The sequence below is a fragment of the Lissotriton helveticus genome, chromosome 3_1, assembly GCF_964261635.1.
Source record: "Lissotriton helveticus chromosome 3_1, aLisHel1.1, whole genome shotgun sequence".
NCBI classification, from domain to species: Eukaryota; Metazoa; Chordata; class Amphibia; order Caudata; family Salamandridae; genus Lissotriton; species Lissotriton helveticus.
The window spans coordinates 1,672,208,808-1,672,221,905 of NC_136061.1; the positions used below are offsets into that span (position 1 = coordinate 1,672,208,808).

General features: G+C 43.2%; 1 protein-coding gene across 1 annotated transcript in view; it reads left to right on the forward strand.

The window, feature by feature from the left end:
• The first annotated feature begins 8,992 nt into the window (after positions 1–8,992).
• THSD7B (thrombospondin type 1 domain containing 7B) overlaps positions 8,993–13,098 on the forward strand; it is a 1,994,218-nt gene continuing 1,990,112 nt past the window's right edge. The window contains exon 1 of the mRNA XM_078682458.1: positions 8,993–9,122. Within this exon, the coding sequence (XP_078538584.1) occupies positions 9,114–9,122 (9 nt within the window). The 5' untranslated portion in view covers positions 8,993–9,113. The remainder of the gene's footprint in view (positions 9,123–13,098) is intronic.

Genomic DNA, 13,098 nt, shown 5'->3' on the forward strand with positions numbered 1-13,098 from the left:
GGTATTACCATGTTTACCTTATGTTTACAGGGTAAAAAGAAGGTATGATATGGCACTGAAAGGCAGTGCCAATGCAAACAGAGGACTTGATTTAGATCTTGGCAGATGGGTTACTCCCTCACAACGGTGACAAAAATCCCGTGCTCTGAAAAACAAATCCCATAGGATATAATGGATTTATATTTCGTAGACAGGATATCCGTCCTTGTTGTGACAAAGTAACCAGTCCGCCAACATCATGCCCAGTGTTCTAATGCCAGCAAAGAAATAACCAGAAAATGTAAGGGATATCTCAAAAAGATGTATTTTCTCACAGTTTTAATGTATGTTTCCAAAAGATAAAGAAGACTCTGAGGGCAGGTAACAACGCATCCCCTTCACTGGCCCCCTATCTACACACTGAAAGCAGTTGATGATGGAAGCCTGCATGCACATAGTCCAGGGAACCGTTGTGTCATATATGTGTAGCTGCTACCTAACCTACAGCATTTGTATGAGCACAAGAGCCCCAGAATATGTCTGCCTCCCCATAACACACAAGGTACCTGCAGCTGCAAAGCTGAAGCTCTAACAGTGGGCAGCCACACTCCACCATCACATCACGTGTGCTAGTGGCCAGCAAAACTGCAACCCACCTCCTTGCTTGATTGACTGCAACAGGCTTGTGCTCATTAGAGGAACTGTTGATCTGGTTTCCGGAGCCTGAGTTAGGACCTCTGAGCTGTGCTGGCACTCAATCATGTACAACACAGCTGCAAGAAATACCTCCACCAAGGTATCCTGGTGATATATATGCAAGGTACTAAACACTGTCCAAGCATTGGGCTGCTGCATTACCAAGCACTGATTGCATGGGAACATGAAAGTAACTACAGTGACCAAAAGTGGATTGTTACTATATTTACCAGCATACACTGGGAGGACTGTGCCAGCCTTGCCATTCCGTGTCGAACTCCACCCACTTTTATTTATTACTCAAGGGGGTGCCTGGTACTCTGCTAAATCGGATGCATCACAAAGTGTGTTCAGCCCACAGATCAGCTCACACCGGACAGATAAATGACACTGTAGTATCTCCCTTCCACATCACCCATTAGAAAGCCTATTCGTAGAAAAGGATGCATTTCTTTTTCTCTCTGCATATGGTGGCAAAGGCTTATTCCGCGAGCACTTCACTGAGGACAGGGACAGTATTTCAGAGATTCGCGTTTCACATTGGTTTTTACCATGAACAACTTGTGATAAAATGACAGAACTGTGGAGAAAGATTCACATAACCCTGTCCCAAATAATATAGAACAGTGTAAAGCAAACCAAGCACTCTCATTAAATCAAGGGAAAATCAACCTAACTTTATCATAAGCAGAGCCTCAAGGACCCTGCATAATGTTCTCAATAAACAGCAGCTTTCTGGTGTGAAATGAAAATGGCAGTAAAGGAAATAAAAACATGCAAGCCATCTTGACAGATATAGATGATATTGCTTCTGCTGCTGTACTCCATGTAGTTAAAATAAATTTCCTTGTCAAAACGCAGGGAAAGCAGGTGCTCTGGTTTGCCTACTGATGCCTGACAAGCGAATAAATACAAAAATGAGACAGCTAAAGTGCTCCCATTCTAAAAAGGCAAAATCAAAAGCGACTTAGTCAAGTTAAATACCCAGGAGACGTACAAAATTCGCACTGGATTTGGGGACCAGATCTTTTATAATTATTTAATAGCATGTTGGAATATTATGCATGCACACAGCCTTCTTTAAATTTATTGTGTTTTTTTCAAGCTTAAATCTGTCTCCAGAATTAGAGAAAAGATTGTGCAGAAGCCATTGGTCCACACTGATGTCCTAAAGGGTATCTCATGGTACCTGGTTCTTAAACAATGCATGGTAGATATGTTACTAGCGGTTTGATATTAAAATAAAGACATTGGCTTGAAGTCATGATATCTTTGTTGATGCGAAGGCACAGCACAGAGACAGGATCTCATCTTTGAATGTTGCTTTATCAGCCTGAGATTCACACACATCCATGGAATCAAGGGTCTCACCGGATAGCCAGTGCTACCTCTAGGTTGCCCTTTGAAACCAAGGGCCAGAACTATGAAGGGCTTGCTCCGCTCTTGCATCACTCAAGGCAACGCAAGGCAACAAGCCCTTAAACTGCTAGGCGACGAGCCCTTAAACTGCGACTGCGAAAGAATCTACACATCTTGCAGATTCCTCATTGTAATGAAATCACAGACCCTGAGTTCCCCATGCCTGATGTGTTATGCGTGGAGCTTAATTCTATTTCTCTACTTGTCTTTGGGTTTCAACAAATGTGTCGAAAGTTAAGTCCAGGAAGGTGGAATCCAAACCATTTTCTTAGGAAATTAGAAATAATTGCATGCAATGATTATAAATTGAAGTCATTTACATAACCAATTGAAACTTTGAAAATACGGCATGGATCCAGCTGTTTCAGGCTAAATTTGAAATGCCTTGGTCCAGCCCTTACAGTTGTTCAGTGGCGGATGGCATGTAGCGGGGGTGGTGGGGCACACAAAAAAAGAAAGAAAGTAAATAGACTTACCTTCCACATGAAAGGTGACATTCTCCTCTCCCAGGTGCCTTCTGGAAGCCAAATGCAGTAAAGTGCACTACCAAATCCTCGCACTGCTCGCATAGCATGAGAACAGAGCCAGAATTGGCTAGAGTACGCTCTCTCAGCGCTTCTAGGAGCACTGGAGGTCTGCCCTTTCTCGATTCCAGCTGTCTAAGAGATCTAGATTAGAGAACATTAAAAAGCGCATGCCTGGCTGGCCATCGGACGACGGCCGGCCAAAGGGAGATGCACATTTTAAAGTGCATTGCACAGTACCCTGATGGTGGCGCTCAGCAGCACTGGCCCCTCCCCATCCCGTCACTTAGTTCGGGACAGGTTGATGAAAAATAAAATGGAAATAAATAACCTTTTTTTACCATTATATTTTTCTGCTCTAGGGCTTATGTGGCGACACTCCTTCACTCAAATGGAAGAGCAGCCCCTGAAGTTGCCCATAAATGTTCTCCCCTAGGGGAACCCCAGACAAATATACGTTCTCCCTGCCCCCTTCTAAAAAATTCTCACCTTGTAAAGAAATATTTAAAGACCCATGGTGCCCTGCAAACTGCACAAAAGAGGGGTCTGCCCCCATTATCTTTAACGGGGTATGCACTGGGGTCTATGGCTAACCATTCTTTACAAGTATATCAACAAACAACATCCACTGCAATAAAATGGTGAACCACATTCAAGAGCAAAGTAAATTTTTTAAAGTATGATTATAAAGCGAGCTGTATTCGTAGGACTTCATGCATGACATGCAAAGTTGTTTGTGAAAAGAGGTCTGATTAGTAGGTTTCTCTAGCTGCTTACCCATGACATAGGTGCTGAAACAATTTTCAGCGTGGGAACACTACCATCAATGTTCTGCAGGGCTACTGGACTTATGTGACAGGAGAACGCCAAATTATAAATCAACTAAATTATTCCGCAAGAAAAGGCAACATATGCAGTATTGTTTGTATCAGTATTACTTCATTATATTGTTGGTTCTATACTTGTTAACACAGACTAAGCAAAGGTCTCCCCTCAATTTTTAAAGAGTTAGATACAGCAATAAAGTAAAGAAAGGTGACCAATCAGCCTTTGAGAAGGGGATTCCATTGTGCAGCAAAACGTTGCTACATTATTTGCAACTTTTGATCCGTTTGAGCTATAAACAATTTTATTTTGTTAAAATCTGCTAATTATGCAGGGAATGATGGCCGGTCCAGCTCTAGGGTGGTGCGATCGGTGCCACTGCACCGGGCACTGACTTGGGGTGGGGGTATCATTTTTGCAAGTTTATTAAAAAATGTAAAGCACCTGCTCCTGCGTTCCTGGCCTCCAGCAATTTTCAGGCATCAATTAAAAGGTCAAGATAACTCTGGTGATTAATCCTCATCCTGGAAAGAGAATGGAGGTTTGTCTATTGGAAGTTTTGACTCATCCTAAGGTAGCACAGAGGGTTTAAATGCCTGCTGCTAAGAACGTGTACCATGCAGATCACAAATTGCATATAATTTAAATAGGTCAGTGGGTTACTGCTTTTTTAAAAGAGCTCTTTTTGGTACTTGTAGTTTATTTCAACATCCTAATATAGAACTTTGAACTATTAACTGTCATCAAAGCGCTGCATGCAAACTGCAAGGTATATGTTAGAGCTATATGTTTTTTTGTACAGTCTTTCATTATCCTCATCTTCCCAAAAGGTTTCAGTTGGGTAGAAAACAATTCTTATTATTAAAGAGAACCCCTGACAATGGTGTTACATTTTAAATTCTGAATTTGTGCTTCTCCAAAATAATGACTCAAACTATATTGTCTACCAGTATTGATGACATGTCACTCCTACACTACACTTTGGAGTCCTGTCTGATGCAACATTTCCTATACACTGATTTATACATATGATTGTCTCTGTGCAATGTATGTGTGATGTAAAGTGTTCTGACACCTTACACTGGTATGAGTGGTGCTATAAAACTAAATAAATCTGAGAGACAGTGGTTATGGAGACTTGAGGGGCATTGTTAAAGGGTGCTAGTGAGGGAATCCGTGGCAGAGGTGGCCATTGGGAAGGGCGCCAACAAACATTGTCACACAGCACGCCACCTGTGTTGAAGCTGTCCCTGAATGATGGATTATGTGGAAAATGCAGCAAATCCATAACGGTGCAAAAAAGACGGCTCCCATGGAGTTGCATACCTGTAGTGGCCTAATTTTATGTCACTGAACTCGATTGTGAAAAGTCAAAGTATCACACGAAGAAGTGTAGTAATGAGCCACTTCCATTATGCAGGAGAGTGGTAAGGGAGTAGTATGAAGCTCGTAGTGCATTTAAGAAGCACACTGTCTCTAATTCATTACGAGAGAATGGACATTGAAATGCCCACAACATTTGCAGACTACAGTGTGATGTTTGACGACTGATAAAACTAAAAAGAGCACAAACGATATTGTGTGGAAATTGGAATTCAGGGAATACTTGTACTTTGCCAATCAACAAGAGTGTTGAGCTGTTTTGATCCTATTAAAATCTTTGTTTCCAATTTCCATCACACTTCAGAATTTCAAAAAAGCGTTTCATTAATGTTTTCAAAATTCCGGATACATTTTGAAATATTTGTAGAATTAATTTATCTGTATTTAAATTTTGCTGTGTTTTAAAAAAAAAAACTAAATTTTCTTTCATACCAGCAAGATTGTTAATTAGTTCACTTTACAAAATCATGTTGCAATCAGAAAAAAATCACCAATCCATGTTAAAAAGAAAGAAAACGTAGTTTGTTGAAACACATAGTTTGAGACTTGAACTACATTTTAAAGTAAATGAATCTTTAGTGCTCGTTCACCTACAGAACCCTAGCATTGTATATAGGGAGTGATGCAGCACTACTGGCACACTTAATGCCAGCGCCTCGGGCCCAAGGTAAACACTACGGGGCTCATTTAAAAGCCCCTGACGCCACTTTTGCGTCATTTTTAACTTTGGAAAAGTGACGTACGGGTGGCGCAAGGGGCTTATAAATCTGCCCCCATGATTTAGCTGGTCGAAGAATGAATCTCAACACCATCTACAAAGCCGCATGTTTTTAACAATTTTATTTCTTTATTCCCTTAATAAAATATTGCTCCTTTTTGGAAGGTGTTCCCTTCCTTTAATCACAGCAATTTGAACATTAACCAAATTGACTGGGGAAAAACCTTGAACTCAAACGACACCTTGTTCAATAAGCACATATACTAATTATGCAAGTCTGCAAGCAAGGAGAGAAAAAATAACACATTTGCCAAATCAATACAGACAGTAGCTCATTAAAGAAAAAAGATATAAGACTACTTTCAGCCCCTTAGTTCACTAGAAGTGAAAGAAAATAAAGAGCCTGGCAGGCTAAAAGTTACCGTTATGATGAGTAATCCATCTGCCGAAATATAAATCAGGCCCAAAATCATAGAATACTTTTCCAGGGAATGTTTTGGGAAAGAGAAAGAAGGGATACAATAAAGATAGTCAAATTAATAAAAGTCACTCAACGCCATTATTATGTCAATTTTTATCTCCAGTGCCAGACTCAAATTCACCCGCGTCAAAGAGCTCAACTGGACCAACATCGCCATTGTTCACTTTACCATCTACGGCAGAGCCCAGCATACAACCACCAAGCAGGACAGTGCCACCCACCGCAGTTGGGGAAAGGTGCCCAATCCCTCCGCACCATACACTCCAAAACCTTAGGAGACCTCAACCATGCTGCCTGGAACTTTACTACCTGGATCACTAAATGTGGCAACAAAGTCGCCCCCCTGAAACCAGCTAAAACCAACAAAACCTCAAACAAGCCAACTGGTACACCCTAGAGCTCAGAACCAGCAAGAGCAACTGCTACTTACACAAGAAGAGATGACAAGCTTCCAAGGACACCTCCCACAGAGCCCCCCTAAAAGCAGCCCTTAGCAACTACCACCGTCGTATTAGGGAAGCCAAGAGAGCAGCCATCACCGAACGCCTCGACACTCCGGCCAACCACATGAAGGGACTATTTAAGATTGTCAAGGAATTTACCAAACCTCCAGCAACAGAGAACACCATCCACCCCTCCCAAGAAATCTGCAACTCCCTCTTGGACTACTGCCACAGCAAGATAACAATGTTCTACAAAAACTTCGACCCCCAGCCCCAACAACCTAAAGCAATTACCAGCCAATCGCTAACCAACTGGTTTCCATTCACTGCCTAGACCACCTCTCTCTACTATTATGTTACCCATCCACTCCTGGGCACCCACTGACCCCTTCCCCATCATCTCTTCAACCTCAGAGCTAGCCCAATCGGAACAGTGCTCACTAGCGTCCTTAACACCTCCATCTCCACAGCAAACTTTCTAGATGGATGGAAACATGCAGAGGTCAGACCCCTCCTAACAAAGATTCAGCTGATCCCAGTGACCTCAAAAATTAGTGAACAATCTCCCTGCTTCCCTTTCCAACCAAAGTACTCAAGAAAGCCATCAATCAACATATCATCGAACAAGTGGAACAAAACTGACTACTTGTTGCCTCACAATCCAGATTCCATGCCAGCCACAACACCCAGACTGCACTGATCGCCACCACAGATGACATCAGATCTCTCTTTGACTGCAAAGAAACTGTGGCCCTGATCCTCCTTGACTTTACTGCTGTATTTGACACCGTCTCCCACCACACCCTCATTGACAGACTCCACACCGCTGGCATACAGCAAAACACACTCAAATGGATCACTTCTTTCCTCTCAGGATGCACACAGTGCATCCGACTGCCTCCCTTCTCCTCCAAACCCAACAGCATCACCTGCAGCATACCCCAAGGATCATCCCTTAGATCCACCCTATTCAGCATTTACATGACCCCCCTCTCAGACATCATCCTCAACATAATCTCCTGTACCGAGGACACTCTCCTCATCCTCTCACTCATCGAGGACCCTACCAGAGCCAAAACTAACTTCCGCAGCACAACAGTTATAACCAGATGGATAAGACACATCTGCCTCAAGCTCAACTACGACAAAACAGAAGTACCGATCTATGGGAAAAACATCTTCTTATGGGCCCAGAGCTGGTGGCCAGCAAAACTTGGACCAACACCCATATGAACAGACCATGCAGGCAACCTCAGTATCATCCTCGACAGCCAACTGATGTATCCCTATCAACACCAGAAAGATCATCACGCAAGCCCTCGTCACCAGCCATCTAGACTATGGCAACACTCTCTACACCTGAATCTCCACCCAACTCCTCAAAAGATCCACACAGAACACTGCAGCCAGACTTATTCTGGACCTCCCCAAAAAGACCTACATCACCCCCACCTCAGAGATCTCCACTGACTTCCCATCTAGAAGAGATGCCAGTTCAAGATCCTAACACATGCCTACAAAGCTGTGCACAACCAAGATGAACTTCAACCTGCCCTCAAGACACCTGCAATCTACCTCATTCGTCCTCGCACGCACCCAGCAAATCCATTGCAGCCGCAGCGGGGGTCGCTTCTTCTCCTACATTGCCGCCAACACCTGGAAAACCCTACCCGTCCACCTCCGAACAGCTCCCTACCTGGCAGAATTCAGAAAGAAGCTAAAAACGTGGCTTTTTGACTGAGACATGGCACCGCAGCGCCCAGATGCCCCTAGGGGTGATAGTGTGGGCTTTGCCAATAGTATTGACTGATTGATTGATTTCCTCCTCTGGCCATATAGTGACTGCTGCTGTCCTATTGATATGCTGAGTGGTACTTGGGTCCAATTTCTGTGAATAGTGCCATTCCTGCTTCCATCCACATACACAGGGTCATTTTACATGAACAAGCATATGTATTGACGTCTACATTGTGGCCTTATAGCAGATTTCACCACCCACCTGATGCATGGCACTGGAGCAGCATCATTTTGGGTCCACCCTTTCATGTTTAATTAGGCCACATATTTATGTATGTATGATCTTTTGTACTCATGTGATGTAACCTTACTAATTCAATGCAGTGCACTTGAACAGTTACAGAAAGTGCATCTACTGTGTCATCTTGACATTTATAGGAGTGTTTGTACTAACATTTTCTTTACTGTAACAAGTTGCCGTTCTCTCGTATATCTATTTCTGTGTGGTTTGAATAACATTGTATTTCTTACATGTTCATGTATTTCTTCAAACAATACTTCCATCTATTTTATAACTGAAAATAATACCCATTGGAAGAAGTGCGCTACACCTATATTATAACTATTTATGTGTTTGCAATAATGCATTTAAAACATGTAGTGAAATGTTTGCCATACTGAATTTGACCATATTTCTTAAACTTTTGGATTTCACATTGTTTAATTTTAACATGAATGCTTGATTTGGATGCAATATTTTTCTTTCCTCTTTTTAGGTGTGGATACATGATCTCATGGTTAAAGAAAGGCACATTGTCTGAAAAATATAGCAAGGATTGAAAGCTGTATCTCTGGGCAAGGATAAGAAGATTTAACAAAGCAAGGGAGGACTACTGTCCAAGCGGAATATGGATACGGTAGGAATTCTAAGACGATTTAATGTGTAGACTAAAGGAAAAAAGTCATGAGTGCAGACAAGGAATTATTAGACATGTGGCCTGAAATTCTAGAAGGTTCTCTTTTGGGTATAATTGGGCAGTGCACTTTTGCTTTTTTCAGATTCCCCTTAGACTCTCTGTCTCTGTTGTGTGTCTTTATACTATACAATATATTTTATCTTCCAGAAATTCTACAGTAGTTCTGTTATGCTGACGCCTTTTCTATGCTTCCTTGATTTAATAGGGTTGCTCTGATTCCCAGCTAGAATAGGATTTAGTGGGTCTTCTTAGACAAACTCATGTTTAGGCAAGATGACCGAAATTCCCTTTTTATTCATTAGACTTTATTTCTTATTATTTATGTGGTAGCTAACAAATTCCTCATTTGCTTTCTGTAATTGAGGATCAATTTTATCTGCAACTTTGGATATCCATTAGTAAGTCTGTATTTTATACTATGTTTCTGGAACTGATTTACATCAGCTTGGTTTTGAATTTATAATACATTCAAACTTAATCCCATCAATCAACTCTGAGCTCTACTATGTTACAAAATGGGTTACACTGTATTTGGTAAATGGTATTTATCCTAACTCCTTTTTTTCTTCAGGCACCAAGAGCTATCCATTGCCAGGGGCCAGGAAGAAGCAGTCCATGGTTAATGCGTTCTCAGTAGTGCGTTGTCCCAGCCAAATGGATGCCTAAATTATCATTAAACTTGAGTCGCTAACCTTATGCAACATCTTTTAAAAAGACAATAGGATAAATAAGATCTATATGCCCTTCTCTTTCCAAATTGTTCATACTATGGGGACTTTATCATTTAAACCACTCAATCATGATAATGGAAACAGCACCATTGGGTGGAGACCATTGGTGTGAGCTGGATCCTGCTGCTTTTGAGGCAGTAGTGATCAAACAGTGCCAGGTGCGTGAAAACCAGGTTAACACTAATGGCCCAGCCACTTAAGTGAAGGAGCTTGAGACAGGGCTTTGATAAGAAATTCAGTGAGGGCTTTGTTAGCAAAGGGCTACTGATTAGTTCCCCTTGAGCACTATCCTTAAATAAATGTCAGGGGTGAGTGGAGGTATTGCAGTTTACTTTTTTCAAGTTGAGGAGGTTTCTTGGCAGGGTTTGCCCTTTGGCCTCTCTTTAATTATTGTGTCCGGAATGCTGACGTCTCCCCAGTGCAAATAACTTATACTTCATTTGCCATGTTTTCATTACTCCTACTTAGAGCATGTACCATTGATATCTGCTATGACAGCCATTACTTTGCACAAATGCTGTGCCTGACTAATATCTTTTAAAAGACAAGTTGGGATGGAAATGTTCCTTGCATGGTGATGGAAGTACACAGCTGCCCTGGGGGAGGTCCAGTCTGAATTATAGATGCTGCTTTTTGTTGTCAAGAGCAAACATAGATCATGCATGTGCACCATGACATAGGCCTTCTTCATGGATTGCAGCCTTTTTGGACCAGGAGGGGCACCTAAAGTGCTATCTTCATAATTGTGAAAGGTTGCTGCCTTTTCCAGGAGATACGCAGCATGAGCATGGTTGTGTGCAGCATGCCCTGTTGTGGTCGGTAGAAGTGAATAAGCTTTTTTACCCGTGTCACTGGAGTGAGTCATAGAAGCTCACTCATGTAAAGTTCAGCTGCTGTCTTCTTAACTCACACTTGGCCTACATCAAGTTATTATGTAGTGCTGTGCAGTGCGTATAACCTGTATACATGTGCGGGGTGTATGTGTGCTTGTGGATGGTACAATACATGGAAGACTCTGGGTTTCAATTTGGGAGACCCAGGGATCACTGAAGGAGTATGAGCAAGCGAAGGCATCCCCACAGACACATGTGGGTATTTCTGCATTTCTGTGAGCTGGATCGAACACACACTTGAGTAAGGAGGGCCAGGCTCTCCAGCACACTTCAAAGAGTGTTCTTTGTTTCAGAAAGTGGTCACTGGGAAAGGCTTGGGCACATTTCAGGAAGCGGATGGGTATGATAATGAATCATAAACAGTAGGATTGAGACCCTGGGGTAACCTTTTGATACAAATATCACTGTTGCTGACATCCTGGTGTGAACCTCTAGTCACTGCCATGGCCTGTGTTGTGGGGATATCAGATCCAAAGAGGCTCCTGCAGTGACAGACTACTTTCTGGAGGAAGTGCAGGGAGACAAGATGGCAATTCAAAAGAAAGCAGACCCCAAAAGACTCATTACCTAATTCACATTTGGTGTCTGGAAACAGACTATAAGAAGAGGAGCTTGAGTCCCCCAAAAAGGTCAACTGTCAAGCAGCCACATAAGCTGTCCAAGGACAGGAAGCTCTGTAAGTCTTATGCCTTTGGCCAGGGCTGGAGGCCTATACCTTGCAGACTCCCAACTGGATGAGGGGACATCACCCAGGGGTATCCAAGACCACCTGCCACTGGAGCACCAGTGTCAAACTGCTTGCCAAGATCAGTGAGCACTGTGGGGAAGGGGAGGGAGGGAGGGAACTCCAGTCTAGGATCCTGGTGAGTGGATCTCGTTAGTGAGGAGTGAAGAGAAAGCTGCTGCACTGATCGGGTGGTTGCCCATGTGCAGGGTTAAGTTAACAACCATAGCATGCTACAGGAGGACTGCCGTGAAGTAAGCTATGAATTTTGCTGCTCTAATCAGGTCATTGACTGTGTGCAGGGTTAAAGTCAGTAACCCCATTTGCCAGAGGACGGCTGCTGTGAAGTGAGCTGTGAGCTTTGTTGCACCAATCAGGCTGTTGCCCTTATGCAGATGTGAGCCGGTGACCGTGTATGCCATGGGAGGCCACCGTGAAGACTGCTGTGATGATCTTCATGTCACCAGTGTTCGGTGTGAGTAGGAGACCCCATACGCCAGATGAGGCTGCTGCAAGAAATTGGTTTATTAGTTGAGGGGGATGGAAGGCCCACACAGGTAACCACCACAATCCTTGTCAGGGTGAACCACAAAGGTCTCTAAATTAACCCGTGCTTAACCCTCTGGTAGCTTGGCATAAAAACAGTCAGGCTTAACTTAAAGTCAAGGGGTAAGGAATTTATGGAGCACACAAACAGAAATTAAGTTAAAACACAACATAAGAAAAATCCCAAACAAATTTAGAAAAACAGAGTAGCTTTTAATAATTAACTGATACCAGAATTACAAAAAAATTTAATCAGTAGAAATGGAGACATACAATTTTAAAGTTTTAAGCATCAAAAAGCGACACTCACGGTCATCTTGTCATGCTAGGCCGGGGCAAAATCACAAGTTCAAGCCGACCACAATGGAGTGCAGGCCATGTAGAGGGACCAGGTGTGTTCCACTGAAAAAGTTACCCTCTCAAAGTTTGGCGTGAAGGGTCCAGTTATTGGTAGAGTAGACTGCAAGGAGCCAGGAGAGCATCATCAATAGTCATCGCTGTAACACGAAGAGCAGGCCTGGTGTTACAGACAGTTGTCGATATACCGCGATGAACCAGTGGGTTGTAACAGATGGTCATTGCTGGTGTTTTGCTTCGGTGGTCACCGCGAGCTGTTGTTACTGGAACGCAAAGTGCAAATCTCATAGTGCTGTTTGATGCTGGCGTTGCACATTGACCCCCTCCCTGAGCCAACAATGGCCCTGGACTTCATCCCCTGGGACGAAAACATACAAGTTTAGGGGAGGGGGTGCACAGCTCCCCTCCCCTGAGTCTTAATTAGGCACAGGGACCCCATCCCTGGGGCTAAATCCAATCAAAAAGGGAGGGGACACACATCCTCCATCTCTGAGCCTTAATAGGCCCTGGGGCCACATTTATATTAAAGGGGAGGAGGGTGCACACCCCCATCTCTCCCTGTGTCCTATTATGGCCCATGGGCTTGATTTTCTTATAGGTGGGTGCTCCGGTGCCCTGCTGCGGCACCTACCAAACAGCAAGCTGCAGCCCCAGCTGGCTCCCTG